The sequence below is a fragment of the Bombus fervidus genome, chromosome 5 (genome assembly GCF_041682495.2).
Source record: "Bombus fervidus isolate BK054 chromosome 5, iyBomFerv1, whole genome shotgun sequence".
Taxonomy (NCBI): domain Eukaryota; kingdom Metazoa; phylum Arthropoda; class Insecta; order Hymenoptera; family Apidae; genus Bombus; species Bombus fervidus.
In genome coordinates this window covers 18276822-18296294 of record NC_091521.1, presented here as the reverse complement: position 1 = coordinate 18296294, position 19473 = coordinate 18276822, and the positions used below count along the sequence as shown (strand labels likewise).

At 39.4% G+C, this 19473-nt stretch overlaps 1 protein-coding gene across 18 annotated transcripts in view; it reads left to right on the top strand.

Annotated features, from left to right (window-relative positions):
- LOC139987702 (protein muscleblind) overlaps positions 1-19473 on the top strand; it is a 406475-nt gene that overhangs the window by 383869 nt on the left and 3133 nt on the right. For 16 of the 18 annotated variants that reach the window (XM_072004255.1, XM_072004247.1, XM_072004245.1 and 13 more), the window contains one exon: positions 462-2845. In XM_072004255.1, coding sequence (XP_071860356.1) covers positions 462-1955 — 1494 coding nt within the window. In that variant the 3' untranslated portion in view covers positions 1956-2845. Of the gene's footprint in view, positions 1-461; positions 2846-19473 lie in introns of those variants that run through there. The other 2 variants (XR_011799903.1, XM_072004262.1) reach the window with 1 other exon arrangement.

The following is a 19473-nucleotide window of genomic DNA, read 5'->3' as shown; positions in this document are numbered from 1 at the left end:
CCGTATATTCTTGCATCCCGTGAAATTTCCTCGAAACTCTTAATCAACCGTATTAACGATAAATATCATTGTCTCTCGTAAGATTTTCGATAATATTTTTTCGCGAGTAATAAAAATACACGTATATTTATCTTTTAACGCGAGTTAACGTCCAAGTGTTTTTTTGCTGCGACGACACAAAAAAGAAACAAATTTACCCGACTCAAGCCACGTTTGTACTTGAAAAAGCAGTTTCGTGCGCAAAACGAATCTCGCAGCGCCGATGACCGTTCCTTAAACGTGAAAAGATAAAGAAAAAAAGAAAGAAAAAAAAAAAGAACAACGGGAAGCGAAAAGACCTGAAAAAGACGGCGCGTGTTGCGTTGTTCATCCGGAAGACTGCGATCGCGAGGCCCACCCCTGCGAACGACGAATCGTTATCCTTACTAATCGCAACCGTTTTCCATGATTCTGTTTTACAGGCCTTCCCAGGAATGGTTCCGTATAAACGACCGGCGGGCGACAAGTCCGGCATGCCGGTCTATCAGCCAACCGGCGCGACGACCTATCAACAGTTAATGCAGCTGCAGCAGCCGTTCGTGCCTGTGTCATGTGAGTACACTGGAACACCACCCCTACCCACTCAAACCTCTAACCAATCGGTCGTGCAACCCCCGAACGTGCAAAGCAACCACCACGCGGTGGTGGTTCAGTCCTCCTCCTCCTCTCAGGGAACCAGTGGCGCCACAGTGAATAACTGCGCCGACGCCAACAATGGCGTGCTGATGGATCCCTGCAACAATCCACCGCCACCACCTCCAACCGCCGACAATAACAGTAACAATAGTAGCGGCAATAACAAGCAGCCGAATGCGACGCAGAATCACGACGCGTCAGAAAACGCGCATAACTCCCCCGAATTGAATCACGCGAGTCCCTCGACGATTTCGCAACAACAACAACAACAACAGCAGCAGCAGCAGCAACAACAGCAGCAGCAACAACAACAGCAACACCAACAGGCGCAGCATCAACAGCAACAAGCTCAGCAGCAACACCAGCAGCAGCAACAACACCAGCATCAGCAGCATCAGCAACATCAATTACAACAGCAGCAACAACAGATACAGAACCAATTGGCATTGTCAGCTGCTTCCGTGCAGCCCGCGATGAGTCCATTGACTTCAGTCGCTGGTCTGAGCTCGATGCCAGGCGTGGTTAACATGGCCTCGATGGCCTCCATGACGAACGTACCATCGGTCACGAATATGGTATCGATGTCGAACTACAATGCCTCGAACGTGGCTGGGTTGAACATGCTCAACAGCCTCGGCATGGCTTCCGGATTGCCTACGCACCTCGATCCTGCCGCTCTCGCGAAAGAGGTCGCCCAGAAGAATTACGCGAAAGCCATTAAGCTGTCTCAGGCGTCGCAATCTTACGGTATTAATCAGCTTACCGCCCTGAATTATACCGGTGTAGCTTTGAACAAACAAGCTCTGGTGAATCCAGCCGCGGCAGCTGGAAGCGCAGGGGTCGCCGGATTACCGGCGACAACGGCGACACCTAGGCCGGTGATTCCGAACCTAGCGGGGATTCCCGGCGCCTTGGCCTCTCCGCTCTCCGCTGGAATCTTGGCCTACTCGAGACCACCCACCGGCGCTCCTATCAATCCTTACTCGTTGATGAGGCAACAGATCTTGCCAAATCCTTACGTTCAAGCCTCGATACCTGGGGTTCCTGGCGCTGCGGCCGCGGTCCAAGGTAATCCTTACGTCCAAAATCCCTACACGGTTCTACCGGGTGTCGCCAGTATGCCTGGAGTCGCGGCTGGCGTCGCAGCGGCTGGTGTACCGGGTGTCCCACAGATACCGCAGATTCCAAATCCGGCGACGATCGCGGCGCAACCGCAGGTTGCTATTCCAGTCAGCTCGGGCGTGATCATGCAGCCGTACAAAAAGATGAAGACCTCGTAAATGAATTTCGTCGGACGATCGGAGAGGGGGCAACACGTTTCTTCCTCTTCCACGTCTACGAACGTTATGGTTCCTTCTTCTGGGTCCTCTGCGTCCTCTCTTTCGAATGGGAACGCCGCGTGCCGATTCTTTCGGGTCTTCTTCGTGGTCTGGCGATCTTCGAGATATCAGGGCCGAGGAGTTTTTTCGTGTGTGTTAATTTTTATTCGTTTGACGTAGCTTCGTAGAGTGACTCGTAGAATATGGAATTGGATATCGAAGATTAGATCAACGTTGCCGACCTATTTTTTCATTTAGCGCGAAAGATAAATATGGAGTTTAGCTAGATATAAACGTGTGTCGTTGTAGCGTACAAGGAATTGAATATGTAAGGTGAACGCGACCGTTCCTGTTGATGAAAGAGAGAATATACAGCGAGCGGATGCGAAACGAGAAATGAAACGTCGAAATAAACGATGAGAAACGCGTAACAAAGAAATAAACAAACAAACAAGAGTTCCGAAAAATGTAGATTCACTTTCTAGTCAGACATTGTCGGTGAACAGTGCCTTATCGACTCAATTCCACTTGGAGTGTTTCGTAGACATGTGTAACGCTTACACGCGACGAATAGAAAATAACGACGCGAGAACTTTTGACGAATACGATTCAACATTTTTTCATTTCTAACCCGTTTCGTTGTGGCGAAAGTAGCAATGCCGAAACGTCCACGCACGGCGGTTCGATTTGATCGTTTCGCGTTTTATTTTTCCCATTCTTATCTATTATTTTGTGTCTTAAATAGAGCGACTCGACACAAAGACTTGCCAATTGCACGAGCCATCGGAATAAGTTTTTAATCGCGACTATCGCTTCTTCTTTCTCATTTTTATTTTCTTTTTTTTTCTTTTTTTTTTTTTAAACACGCTCTAGCTGTATAACGTTTCTTTATTTCTTTTATTTGTAGCTTCGAGAGGAAGAAAAATGCGAGTGATTTTACTGTTGTAGCGTACGTTATTTTGTACGATAAGTACTAGGAGTGAAACGAAAAATTTGTTGAAATTTATACCGCGTGACATCACGTAACCCTTTGTTTTCTTTTGTTCAGAATATTGTTTCGTTTGTTGTGACCTATCGAAGAAAGAATATCGTTCCTTCGTCAGATCATCAGATCGATTATTGTATTCTATATATATATATATACACATATATATATAGGTGTTTGTTCTATATTACGTATATAATATATTCTATATATTTTTTATTTTCTACGTGAAGATGGACGGAAGCGATGCTCGGCCTAAGTCACGTTACGCGGGTACACGAAACTTGCCTCTTTAAGTCATAGAATATTGTTAATCCCGTTGTAATCTTTTCAGTTGGCTTGTTCAAGTCCATTCTGAGTCGATTGCCGATTAATATTAATTTAATTGCTTACGTGTTATTAAGAATATCGCAGTCCTACGCGAAATATTTACAGAGGCACCAGAATTCGCGTACGCTGTAGCACAAAACTATTCGGACACTTGTTTTCTCTTAGTTACGCGGTAAAAAATGATACGAGTTTTTAAAACTAACGTGCAATAATAAGAATTTTTCTGTTATTCGAAATTATTTCCGGATTGTTTAATCGCCGAACTGTAAGTTGGATAAGAAATGGTTTTAAAATCAGAATATTTAATAAGTTGTTGCATCAACGTGTCTTGTTATTAATTTTAGTCGCATAAGATAAATTTATAATCTGTCAGCTACCAGGAAATTTATAATTTTAGCTACGTATACTTTCAATGTTTGTCGCTCGCGGCAACGAACAGAGCTTTTACCTTTGAGGCAGAAATGCCCGAACGAGTAAATCTATCAAGCACGTAAGGAAAGAAAACGCTTGAAATTCGCAGATTTAACGGAAACTTTTTCCCACTCGCCGTGAACAATGACACGCATAAGTCGTAACATTCGTTATCACGAATTTAGCCTAGCGTCAGAAAAATGGTTGCCACTACGAATATCTCGCGTTAGTCTACGTTCAATCCTTTATAGTCGAAGTCTGTGGAATTTTATTCGCTATATATTATTGTTCGTTTATCGTTTCTCAGATTTTAATTATTTTTAATTATTTATCATAGGTTACTGTTAAAGAAACGGAGAGAGGCGGAGCGGAAAAGAGGGAAAACAGTGAGACAAAGAGAAACGAATTTTCATTCTTTACGAATCTTACATTTACTTTAGTAAGGATAATCGTACTTTTTCAGCATCGTTTCGCCTTGATAATTAGATCGAATAATAAAAGCGCGTCGCGACGTTTCAAAAACGCCGATCGTTGATATTTGAGACTGGTGTCATCGGAATTGTCACTGAAATTTCTACCGATCCGAACTCCGCCCTTTCCACTTAGGTTTAGAAATTAATTGCAACTATTATACTAACGTATGTTTCCTAGAAACACCTTGCACATCGATGAGATTGAAGCAGAAACGCCGTCGTGTTCCGGGCGATACTTTTAAACTCGCACGATCAACGTACGTGCATAGATTTTAGCAAACAGACTTCGTCCTGTCTCATTTTATCTAGCGCTATGATTATACACACACACAGACATACACACGCGCGCGCGCACACACACACATACAAACACACATACATATATATATATTTATCTATTAGTATATAACAGCGTGTGAACCACCCGAAGACAGTCTGCTGTCTTTTACGTATTCAATTCGGGGGAGTATAATTTGCATACAGTGAACCTCGTCAATTGCAACTCACGAGCTTATGCATTTAGCCGAGAGGGAAAACGAAAAACGGCAAAAGAAAATAAACCGATCGTAAGGAAAACGCAAAAAGGGCGTAACGCGGAGTGATACGACAGAGTTAACGAATGATTAAGAGAAAATCGATTAAAATACGACAAAAAAAAAAAAAAAGGGAAAAATAACAGAAAAAGACATGCATTTACGCGATTAGCGGATACGAATAGAAAAAAAGAAAAAGAAAAAAAAAACAGAAACGAAACCACGCATTAAGGAAAAGGCTGAATTCGAGAGAAAAGAAGATACAGAGAGGAAGATGAGAGGAGGCTCTCGATAATTATTGTAACGAAGAAAAGGACAAAACGGAAAGAAAACACTTACACAAAAGAGAAACGTACATGAAACGAGTTCACATGCGTATTAATGGTACACGACCGCACAAAAACGTTCAACAAATACACGCGAGTAATCGTCAAGAGGACAAAGAAATATATACATTATATATCTATACATGCATACGCGTTAAATATAATTAGCATACATATATATATATACGATATATATTCGCGCACTTCTTATCGAACAGTAATTAATTCGAGTACGTGAGAGAGAAACATGACCGAAAATACGGTTACGTTACGCGAAAAAAGAAAGGAAATATCGCTCGCCGATGATTAAAAAGGAAAAGCAGACAGAGGCTCTCTCTGTCTTGCGTATTCGTACTCGTGTCTACCAGTGATTTGAAAGTTCGTTTAGTCGAAGTAGCGATTACGATGATTACAATGATGATGATGATGATGATGATGATACGATAATAACTAACGATGAAAAAAGAAATATATATATAAATATACGTATATTATATTTAAACATATTGTAGATCTATATATGTGTGTAAATAATAATTTTCTCTACGTACGAAGGAATAAACAAGAGTATATTGTATGTATAGATATTCATATATGTATTGTATATAAGTACATACATATTAAAATATTCACTGGCATATACAGTGAAGAGGAGAAAGAGGTTAAAGAAATCAGACGAGAGTAGCCGTGGAGTACGTGGTACTACGCGATGGCGATTATTTAAACAAAATTGGAGTTAATATTTTTGTAACCAGAAATTAGTTTCTTTTAATCCGTACACCATTGATAATTGTCAACTGAATTGTAAAAAAAATTTTTTGTTATTTTTATTTTGTTAAAAGTTTAAAAAGAAGGTAGGAAGTTGTCGAGTATCTCAAAGAGGAAGTTCGCGAAAGCGTGTTCTCGTTTCCTCCCGGTTCCTTTCGTTTTGGCCGCGAAATTCGAAGACAATTTTTCTGCTGCGATTGAAATAGAGTATACTATATACATACTTACATAGACACATATGTACACACAGAACATATGCACAGAATGTGCGCGCAAAATACGACACGCACAAAACGTCGAGACGATTCGTATCTCCTCCCATTACGGGAGCAACATTGTTCAGGAAACACGGTCTTCCATAGCGACAGAGTGTAAACGCGGTTATTTTGTATCGACAGACGAAGCATAGAGGAAGAGATCGTCGTTAATTTCGCGGCCAAAAGCGAAGAAACTTTGGAAGAGAAGCAAAATGGCAATTCGTTGCGATGGTACTTTCTTGATGTACATATAACGCTGACAAATACGTATTCGCAGAGGACACGCGACATGTATACACGTACTCTGGCATACACCTTGCCATTTACATCTTTACACACACACACACACACACACACACACACAGATAGAGATGCAGGGTGTATCTCGTAAATATCCTAATTAGTACGTAGACGTAGAAAACTTTATAGCGAGCAAATAAAAAACCGCACTGGAAAATTTGAAACTTGAAACAATTGTCACGTAATACTTCATTTTTGTAATACCTCGAACTACTTATTTGTCTTATTCTTGAGAGAAAATATTCTCTTGCTAAAATATTCTAAAACACGATAGTTGAAATATAAAGACTACTGCTAGTACTGTTGGATACACCCTGTATACAGAGATACGCAAATAACGTATCGATATAATACACGGTTCGTGAACGAATTCGAACGGCCTCGAAAATGCCTCGCACAGAGGATGCGCATAAGTATCGTAGGCGTATTTCCGGTTTCTAACGAGTGACGCACATGAACCGACAACTCTAGGGTTCCTCGACTCGCTGTTCACACTTGTACGTCACTACCGAGAGGGTGGCTGGATTTTTCCTAGATCCTCGGCGAAATTCTGGAACTGCGTCTTTCTGCGAGTTCGATCGTTAAACCGATATAAACACGATCGGGTATGCCTGTGCGGTATCGGTGTAGAAATTTCAATATTTTAAAAATATTCGATAATAATTTTATAAATCTTTTTCCTTCGTTTATTTTCTCTGCTTTTTCGATACTTGTTCGATTCGAATCAACTTTTAACGGACAATCATCGATGAAAGAATACGCAGTGCCAAACTTTCGACGAGGTGTCGATCGAAAAACAGCGCAAGTGCCTTCCCCTTGCACTCGTACACCGTTGCACACAAACGACACACGTGTACTAGAGTATACAAGAGTAAACTCGAGAAAAACACATTAAAAAAAGCATCCAACGTCTAATATACATATATATATATGATACTTACATGATATATAATAATAATTATATTTATATTAAATACGAACGTAAGCATACCTATTGATTAATGTTGCATCTGCATAGATATCGTGCAACGAAAAGAAATGGTCGGTATATGTCGCAAGATAATCGACCATCGTTGCTAAGGTGGTAACCATATTATATTACGAACTATGCCGATCTATTATACATATATACATAATATACATATAAAATGTGAAGTAAGGATTATAAACGATATAAGAAAGAAATCCACGTTTCACGGCGTACTACATACAGATAGTATTTATTATCATGTACCGTTTTGTCTCTGATTTTTTCAATTATACTCGTACGTTATTTCATGCACGCCACGTCGAAAAATCGAACGTCGAAATAGTGGTGTATGCAATCGTCTGAAACGACGTCGGAGGAACGGATTATAGTCTTTGACGCTATTAACGTTATACCAGCGACAACCTCGGGAACGTAGAAAGAATGTAGAAAGAAAGAACGTGGAATGTCGACGAACGAGAAAGATGCGATTTAACGATTGTAAACGGATTCGAAGGATTTCTTGACCATTTGTATGCGTGTTGGTGTTCACCAAGTTACACATGATTATGATATACATATACATATACACATGGACACGTAGGTTCACGTTGCACGATATCGTCACGTCCATGAAAGCGAAACGACGATGATAACCGCGAGACGAGAAAATTCGTCCTATGAGAATAGAGGAGAGTAAAAGAAAAAAGAACGACACGTCATTCGTTTTTAAATGTCGAGGAATCGAATTAACAGTTATCGATGGATTAACTACGTTACACGTACATACAATAGAATTACGATAATACGAGTATATGATATAGCCGCGTGTAGCCTGCGTCGTCGACTCACAGATAAACAGCAGAAAAAGAATATACACGTTTAAGAATCGAGAGAAAATAAGGGATAGCAAGGAAAGAGATAGTGTTAGGTAGAAAACAATTTAATACGAGAAGGAAAAAAACACGAAATTTTAAGAGAACGAATGAAAATGAAACGATGATGCAAATGAGTCTTCGAGGTCCCGAATGCGTTTTTGCGCGTGCACGCTCACGGGGTTTGTCAAGGAGTCAGCCAGTATTTGTAATAATAATGCTTGAGAAATGCATGAATATTTGTTTTATTAATGCTTCTTATTTCATCTCTTTCTATCGAAACGAAACTTCCCGAGAACTCGCTAATCCCTTGTAATATTTATATCTATATATATATATACATATACGTTATATATGTTATATATGTATATGTATACATATACTCATGTATTACTCGATATTGCGCCCCTAATAGCTCACAGTCTTAGCCTCGCTTCCTGCTTCCCTTGTTTTTAATATCCTTTGACAATCTGTTCGACTTGGTGCTTGTATTGTTACTTACTTTTTCAGCGTTCTTTTTTTTCAAATTTTTTTCTAGTATTTATCTTCAAATTTATCGATCAATTTTCAAACGTAGCGTTCTTTCGCAATTTATTTAGCATTCGAGGAAAATCGAATTATCGCCAGTGACCCAATTATCATTTTCAATATTTCGTGTATTTCGTTCGCCGGTGTTTCAATTTCGTTTATCATTTGCGCGATTTTATTTCTGCGATTATTTATTTCGATTCGTTTTCAAAGCTGTTCGCGTACTCGATGGATCAAAAGAGAGAGAGAGAGGAGAGTGAAAAAGAAAGTGATTGTTGAATTTGTCGTGGAAATTGTTTTTTCCACCACGCTTCAAAGGGCGCGCACTTTAGAATTTAGACGATGCCAAGCACACGGTCGTTTTCTGAAACCTCGTATGTAGACGTTAGCCGCTTCTTTATTACGACGGACGCCGTCAAAGCGAGCGTACAACTCGCATTTTCCTTTTTTTTCTTTTTTTTTTTTTTTTTTTCTTCTTACTACTCTCTATTTCTTTCTCGTCTCTCTAAACGTAAAATTACGTTATATACATATGTACAGATTATATATCCTATATATGTACTGTACATCTATGTATAAATGTTCCTGACCTTTCCGCCTCTACCACAGCTTCTCCTGCGCTTTAGTTGCGAAATTCAGAGACACAGAGGAGTAACGTCTAGGTATATTATCCGTATATCTTGTCACGTCGATATACCTTTTCCTCATCCATGATTTTATCAACAATCGCCACATTAGAGAGAGTTCTCCTCTCCTTCCATTACGATTTTACTAATAATCGTCGAGAAGAAGGTCGATGCGAAACATATGAATTGCGTGTACGTTGTACGCTTCCGATCGACTATCTTTTAAAACGATCTTCTTTAAAACGAGAATTAAAAGAAGTCATTTCGAAATACGCTTTATCAATCAAACGCCAAAAGTAAGAGAAAGTAAAATAAACGTTTGGAAGAAACACGTTGCAAAATACGTACGCCTAAGAGGCAGAGGTGAGAAAGCCGGATTTAACGTCATCGAATTAGATCGAAATTGCACGAAGAAACATCGGACGGTCTAATACGGATAATCGGCGATCGAACGAGAAACGTAGAAAGGAATGGAAATCGACCTTCTTCGAAGTAACTTCCGATCCAAGTAATCCACCTTTGCGTTCGGTCGGCTTCTTATTCAGCTTCGATTATTATATTATTTCGCCGCTATCTCGCCTGTGTAAGAAATTCGCGCGTGTGCCTACTGAATTGTTTTGTAATTGCTTGGCACATGGAGAGAGACCTTTGCAACGCGAATCGTGTCTCGGTAAACCAGAAGCAAAACCGGGTATTACCGAGAGATCGTGATTCCAAAGGGTGTGTTACCGAAACAGGCTGTATTCATGCATCTCTATTTACAACCTATGTATATTTTATACATATCTCTATACATATATATATATAAAATAATCCACGCTTTTGATCGCATCAACTATATATATATATACAGTGTATATATATGTATATATATATATATACAGTACTATAACGCGCCGAGGCCTCCTCACCTGTTTCGATCGCTTTAAAAATTGCCTTGCGATTCAAAGGCGAGAAGAGTGCTACGCAGAATTGTTCGGCGATTTCACGAATCTTAACGCTACGCGACGTTCTGTGTCATCGACTATAAAATGAACGAACTATAAGAATGTGAAATAGCAAGTGACGAAAAAAGAAAAAAAGTATCGGTGTCAGAATATCGATCGATCGAACGATCGATTCTTTCCTCGTCGAGGAACACGTTATTCGTTTTCATTATCGCGACGCTACTTTTCGAATCATTCGTTAACCACGCATATATGCATAGGTATATGCCGATGATTTTCATCATAGTATAAGAGTGACACGAAACGTACGCGCGACTCCGCGCGGCCGCGACCATTTCAGACGAAAAAAAAAAAAAAAAAGAAAAGAAAAAAATAAACGCGAAAAGTACTCGTCGATGCCATTACATATCGCGAATACGTAAAATAAATGTTCATGGCACCGCACGAACAGAGCTGGAGCAAATTAAGCCGGAGCTGCACTCGAATGGCCAGGACGATTTGACCGATGGTTTATCGCCGCACTCTAACGTCCAACGTATGACGGCCGATCGGTGGATATGAATGGACAGAACCGATTCCCCCTGTCGTCCAGCGTAATTTCGTTTTGAATATCTTGAAATACGACTCGAGCGATCGGACTATTAGGTTGAACGATACGTTCGAACGGAACCGACCGAACGGACCGAAAATTGTGATAGATGCTTTCGAAGAAAAAGAGAATATGTAGATATACGTATATGGTATTTGGATATCGGGTCAAATCGTAGTTCTGTCTAATCTGTATACACCTGTGTCGATATAGAAACCGATGTGAAGCACTCTTTCCGATGTAAGTATCGCAGTAGCACTTTATTTTGTCGCATATGCAAGCTTCAAGCACCTCGACGCTTCACGATTAATTAATTCGTAATAATCTCGTTTTACCAAGCGAGACTGTTTCTTTAGACGCGTATATACATCGCTTCTTCTCTGTATTTTGATTAGCGCGCACGTAGTTATAAATATATATCGTACATTTTTTTAACGGCTTTCAACACGCGACACGCGTTTCGTAGATAAAAGTGACATCGATGGCTTGTGCTCGTATCTTTTTTCTCTGTATCTTTCACCGCCTATCATGTACGAACGAAATAAAAATTGTTTCTTTGCTATATCTCTTTATATCTATTTCTATGTCTTTCTCTCTCATGCAATTTCTATCTCTATCTCTGTTTATTTTAATTTCATAATTGCGATTCTGTTTTAACGCTGCGACATCGTCGTTAATTCATACACGTAGTAGATATTTACATACATGTACAGCACGCTCGTTATTTCTCAACGTCTCCTTGGTAAATGAATTCGCAAATCTACCATTGATAAATTAGAGAAATAAAAAAGGATAAATTTGCCATTTGCGAAAGAAGCGTTGATTAATAGCGTGAACACGCTGTATATGTATAAATTTTCTTCGCACAATACCAACGGGATACATAATCACACGAACATAACCTGAAATAATGAAGCTTAAGCGCATGCGAATATAATCTTTTTATTATTTACAAATGTCTATATCGCGGAAAAGCACGATTGCATTAAGATCGAACAAAATTTGGTTCGAAATCGTTCATTCTCCGCTTTCTTGTAACAAGAGTTGCTCGTCACGGAACGAGAAACCATGTTAGACACGTAGTTAAATATTTATTGCTGTGAATTGTACTGTATTTTGTTTGTTTCTTGAAGCGTAAAACGTGCTCACATACATACGTATACACGTGTTACTGCATATTAGGTTGTTACATGATAAATGTCATCGCTACGCTTTTCTCTCGTACAACGCAATTCTTGTACGTTCTACAAACTCGCTGGTTTACGCAGACGACCGTCGTTCTAAACAAAACAACGCAGACGGAAACAACCACTGCAAATTATTTTTATATTTACGAACGGTTGAGACGGCATCTCGACGTTTATTTACAAAACAACCTAATATCTATAAACGCACATACATGGGTACATACTAGCAAAAGGAAACAAAAAGAACAATTCACTGCGTGTACACACATATTCGATCCCAGATAGCAAAAGCAATCAGTTGCACGTTCAATCGCGCGATCGTTCATAATCTTCTCTTTAAACTTTCTGTTTCATGCTTGCCCTCGCCTGGATTTCCACCGCACGTCTTTCGATCGAAAATTACCACGCATACAATTGTTTGATCTCCGTCCCGTCAACGCTTACATTCCGGTTCCGTCGACGATTACTATTCCGACTCTCTCTCTCTCTATCTCTCTCTCTCTCTCTCTCACACACACACACACTCACTCACTCACACACTCACTCACTCACTCACTCACTCACACGCTCACACACTCACTCACACACTCACTCACTCTCTCTCTGCCAACGTCCACCACGACCGTACCACACCGGCCCTCTAACGCACGTGCCCGAATCACCCTCTCCCGATCCTGAAATTGATCCTGAAACGCCGTACGTGCCTGAGTTATCCACCCGTTCCACGGAATCTGCGACGACTGCTGCGAAATCCAATCCTGAATACTCCTTCTCCGATTAATTACATTCATGTGGCGATTGTGACCATTTCCCGATCCGTGCGCTGCCAACGAACCTCTACACGTTCGACCGATCCTCACCTTCTCTCCTTCTTCCCTCCCTTTCTATTTTAATTTTTCTTCCTTTCGTTTCTATTCGGCGGGGATTTTCATTTTTCCTTTTCTTTCCTTTTCCTCCTTTTTCTTTCCCCTTCTTTTCTACTTTCCCGTTTTGTCCGCTTTCTATTTCCTACTCGAATATTCCCCTACTATCCTCGCCACCGTCTTCTCTCTTCTATCCCATTTTCTCCGTGAAATTCGCACTCGTTATACACACACGGTTATTCGATCTTTTTCTGCCGTCACACGTGCTCGCTTCTACATCACGACGATAAAATAAATTAAATATACGCGATATTACTCGGTCGGCGAACGAATCTCGGTGATGGGCCGTTTCACGGAATCATTCCTCGAACCGTTACCGCTCCACTTCCGGTCATCCTTTTTTCTGCACGTGTTATCACGCGGAATCCATCTTTTTCTCGATCGTCATCGATGCGTTCACGCGTGGTCGATACACGATACTCACACACGTACACACGTACAACTAAATATTTGAACGCTGGCTTGGTATGTGTGCACCGCTGCCGCATTATCGCCGCCATGTCCGCCCATCACCCGTGAAACAACGACGACAATCGTAATTCACGTTATAATTTACCATGTTTTTTTGGCATATGTATGTCCGCGTATATACATTTTCTACACCCTGGTACATGCATCTATTCTTTCTCATTAACGAAACGATATTTCAAAAATATCAATAAAATACAACAAAAATGCAACAACGAAAAACGGAAAATGGTGATATATATATGAATACACTTGTACATGAAAAAACGCATCGTTTCATGGCTTCGCGACAACATCTTCGACTCGCGCGATAATTTTCGATACGCTTATAACGACGATGATAAATGCACATATATACACGGATAACGCGCGTGTTGCACACAATTTTTATCATACATACGCGACATACGCACGATCATTCTGTTGCAACCCCTTGGCCATTCCCCGCCGCCAACGTTGACCATTTTTGTCCATAAACCGACCGTGAAACAACGGAATAACGCAACCGCTGCGACGATGTCCACTACTAAAAAAAATATTACAAAACTTTGCGAAAAATAAACAATAATCGCGAAAAACTACATCTCCGTGTTCCCTCTTTTCTGGCGGACATCTTCCAACGAACGATGCGACGACTGATGCGACAATAATTTAAAAATAATAAAATATCCACCTTTGAATCAATAAAACCAACAACAATTACTACTACTACCGTCACTACTATTACTACTACTGCACTACTGTTACCATTACTATTACTACTACTACGACTACTACTACTACTACTATTATTACTACTACTACTACTACTACAACTACTACTACTACAACTACCACCACTACTATTACTACTACTACTATTGCTACTACTACTACCACTACTATTACCACTACCACTACTACCACCAACGCCACTATTACTACTACTACTACTACTACTACTACTACTACTACTACTACTACTACTACTACTATTACTACTACTACCACTACCACTACTACTACTACTGCTACTACTACTACTACTACTACCACTACTACTACCACTACTACTACCACTACTACTACCACTACTACTACCACTACTACTACTACTACTACTACCACTACTACTACCACTACTACTACCACTACTACTACTACTACTACTACTACTACTACTACTACTACTACTACTACTACTACTATTACTACTACTACTACTACTATTACCTACATCATACTCGAATTCTCTTTTTATCCGTGTACATGTACCTGGGTGCTCCGAGGGCACGTTCGGCGTACTTCACTTTGATTTTGGTGCCTTCTCCACCGAATTCGATCGACTGCTAATGAAAAACCACGAATAAAACCAAAAACCAAACCAAACCAAATCAAATTTAAAAATATATATATACAAAATAATAATATATGTAATGATAATAAAAAAAAACTACTGCTACCAAATACTTCAAAAAAATATATAATAATAAAAAAAACCGTACCGAACACTGCCTCGTTTGCTGCATGTGGATCGCCTTAGCAGCCTTAGCCACTGTCGGGGCCCAAGTGGTCCCCCAAAACGCTCACTGTGTCGTCTACACAGACAGCTGCGGACAGGTAGACTCATTATTGTAACCAGTTTTTTACCCAGTCTCGGGTCTGCATTAGAAGCGCCAGACGGTGATTGAACAGGTGAAACGAAATTCGAAATGCATGCGTGGTAATGTGCCTGTGTTACCTCTCACTTTTATGTTTTTTTTTTCTCTTTTTTTTATGTTCCTTTTTAATCTCTTGTTTGTCAATAACGATCCTGTCGGTATGATCAGGAGAGCGACGTATTAGTCCTACCTATGGTGTTTTTGTGGTATAGCAAGAAACTAGGCGGCCGCCTACGGCATGGAGACTTCACTAGATTTCGACGAAATCCACGACGATCTCCTGTCCATGGTCTCGCGACTAAAAGAGATTGTTTAACATTCATGCAGATCGTCTTGGTGCTTTGATGCAAGCCCGAACTTTTAATGCTGCTAACCTTCAAGGTTAACAGGGGGGAGGGATACGTTCGATCGCTCCGAAGTTTCTTTTTACTATTTATTTACCATTTGGTTTGTTCGTTACGTTTTAGATAGGAATTGTTTGTAGCTTGCTTCTTATAATTTTTGGAAAAGAACTGGAACGATCGGACGTGATACCTGAACCTTCGGTAACTTTGGCTAACACGTAGCTTTTGGGGGCATCTCCCTCACGACTGCTCACCGCAACTATAACTGCGAATAACCACTGCCTTATCTGGTGTTTGTCTATTATTATTATTATTATTATTATTATTATTATTACGTCGATAAGTATTATTATTATTATTATCGTTATTATTATTATGCTATTTCGAAAGCGTTGTCGTCACTCCCCCTTAAACAAAGAAAACCTTATTCACGAAGAAAGAGATGCACGCTTCTTATTCAGTAATTAGTACGACTTTGCCATATATGTATATATTATATAGATTATATACATATATATATTGTTATTGTTATATTATATACATACATATTTATTATTATTATTATTATTATTATATCTATCATGCCATTGTCTTGATTACGCTTCTTTCATTAACGTTGCGCGTTAATTGTGGACCTTATTGTCGGGATACGCATTTGAAGAGCATTGGGTGCTTTGAGAATAGTGGTGTTTGAACCAATATTTAAACTAATGTCTCTATCGTTTTTGTACAGAGAGAGAGACGGAGAGGGTGAAACTGATTATTTTACTTGTCCTTTTCTATATTGTCTCAAAGTTCATTTCATATCTCTATATAGAATGTTACGTATATATATATATTTTTTTTTTACTTAACTTTGATTTGTAATGGATTTCTAACGGATAAACGAAGATTATAATATGTAAGAAAACAAAAAAATATTTTGTCAGGCAAAAGAAAATCGAATTTTCTACTTTTTATTTATTTGCCATTATTCATCTTTCTCGTAAATAAGTAAAGAAAAATCCAGTCTTTTTTGTCATTTACCATTATACAACTGTTAGTTTGCAAACTATCTCAAATAGCATTTACCTTGAAGCACCCTGTATATTTTTTCTCTTTACCCTAAAACGCTTCAGTACTTCAATCAATTTGTCTCTTCGCCCCTTTTCTATGCATCTATTGTTTTTTTTTTTTTTTTTTTTAATTAATTTTTTAATCGCATTAGAAAAATTTCTCACGGTTATGGACCGTTGTTACGTAATGTCCGAACGTGTATTGCATGTATATTAATATTAGTATATAGTCCCTGTATTAGCATCGGTTGCGTGTTGCTTCGAATTTCATCGAGTCACCTCGAAACTCGCGTGTCTATATTACGATATTGGCAGGATATGATCGAATTGATTGCGCAATTGATAAAAGTGGTGATTCTTTATGGAAACATGAGTCGACGATACAAGATAAAATTTTCTTGTAAGAAACATTGCCTTGGAGATACAAGACGATGCGATGTTAATATGTTGGCAAAGTACACGGAAGGCAATTGATTTCCTCGAGAAGAAAGATTGGCGCAAGAAAATTTCATTAAGAAAAATGTTCGATCAATTTCGAAAGAATCACTCCTTTTTACAGTTGTACGACAAATATCATCATTTCCTACGTTTCCAAGCTTCCTATACGGTTCTTTCAAAACAATCGAGTTGAATTCTATAAAAACGACAATGGCGTGATCCTCTAAATTGAACCGCGCAGAACACGCGTGTTTTAACAAGAGCAGATAAAAAGAAAAAGAGGAAAAAAGTGCCATCGCGATAGTAACAGCTTTTTGAATTTTCAAAACGATTCTCCGCGTGACGTGCAACACTTTTTTCCCCGCTCTCTGAACGCTCTCCAGACCATTCTAATTTACCGCTGTCGCCAATCGAAAACACGGAACAATCCTGTCGCTTGCATAGAGAGCTTCTGACGCATTACGTAACCGGGAAAACGATAGGTAAAAAGAGGAAAAAATAAAACAAAATCAGACTACGGGGCCAAGAATCGAAAACGCGTGGCCCGCGGGCACAGGTTTCTCGCTGTAGCGTATCTCCTTTTTCTTTTCTTTTTTTTTTTTTTTTTTTTTTTTTTTTATTTATCAACGAGCAAAACGCAGAGAACACGTTCTAGCGAGTACGTAGAAAAAAAAAAGAGAAAGAAAGACGGAACGTGAGACGATCCGCGGCGTCGATCGCCATTTTGTCAGCATTACTTTTCGCGATCTCTCTCTTCGAGTCGGGTAGACGTTTTCCTCTTTCTTGTTTTTTGTTTTTCGTTTTAATACTCTGTCTCTATTTAATGTTCAATCATACGTTGTATTATCTATGATCGAACCTACACTTTTATTCGTGAGCGTAATTAGCTCTTATTGTTATGGTTGCGGAGTCGCAGTTGACCTAGCGTTGAACTTATTTGCAGTAGAATATTATTAATTTGACAGCTTTTACGACATCCCATCTCCACATTTTTTATACGAATGCCAATAACCGCTGACTTTTGTCCAGCCACCAACGGGCGGTTTGGTTCGCTGGCGTGGATGATATCTCGTCCACCGATGGATATCTTACCACCTTTCTTTGTCTCTTCCCTGTGTCTATCTATTCTATATATTCTCTATCTATATTTACTTTTTATTTCTCGTAGCTTTAGTAGCGAGTGGATGTGTGTGTCTATAAATCTCGTAATTCACGCACGCGAACCAAAAACCCTTTCGGCGGTCCTCTCAAGTCGGCTTTTGGCAGCACACGAATTGCTTGGGTGATGAGGAGGGGCTCCGTTGTCTCTGCGCGATCCCCCTCCCCTCGAACGAATCGATCGATCGGTCCTACCAACGAAATTCGTTTCTTTTATTTCACTCGCAAGTTTTCACTACCTAAGGTAGTTTACTTTTCCAAACACGACCATCCTTCCGAAAAGATGTTAGACAGTACGAAGTATAATTAGGTATATCGCGCTATCATCCTTTTGGAAGTACGTACAACGAGTTAAGATCATCGCGATCCAGATATCGTATTATCGATTAGACGATTTTCCTTAATCGTGTTAGGGGGAGGGGGCTTACTTCCTTCCTTTTTCTCGCGTTTATTCGTTTTTTTTTTTTTTTTTCGGAAAAATTCACTGCCAGAATCTTGTCTGTTCGATCGAGAGATAACGCGTAAAAGGGGCACGATCTTCGTGAAAGAATAAGAAAGATAACGTCGAAAATCGCGACTCTAATCGATCACCCAAGCAGAATGAACCAACCCCCCTTCTCCCGGGCCATTATTTGCATGACCAGACTCTGTGTTTGTAGCAAATTATCTCTACGCAGTTGCAAAAGTTATTACATAGTTATTATTCTTACTCTTGTTATCGTTATTCTTCTGATTATTACGATTGACGATTAGTCTCGTTACTCTATATCTGTACCATTATTCGTTGTTACCATCTTGTGTCTTGTTTCTCGCGCAAAGGTTCTTCGTTATCCATAATTTTCCATTTTTCTTTTTTTTTTTTTCTTTTTTTTTGTATTTTATTCTCTGTAGCAATTTCCAATTGGTTGCCAATTTCCAATCGCATAACACGCGAGAAAAATTCCGATCGATGATCGCTTCGTGACGAGAGAAGAGTTATTTTTTTTTCTTTTTTTTTTTTTTTTTTGTCAGAGCAAGTTCAGCATTCGTTTATCTTAATCTTTTTTGTTACAAGTATATTTTGCACGCTTTTATGGTGAGCCTATGGTACTATTACTTTCGCTCGCGACAATTATCATTACGATCCATTATTTAAACGATTAACTTCGTTGTTTTAATTCTCATTGTTCCCCCTCTGTTTTTATTTTTCTCTTTTCTTCGTTTTGTTTGTTTTTAATTATCTCTCATTTTTTTTATTTCATATACATAATACTCTGTCTCTGGTAGGTTGTTAACTGCTTCTGACCTAACGTTTTTTGCTAACACCAATACCAGTTCTCTGGAATTTGATGTTTAATCTATTTTTTTTTCT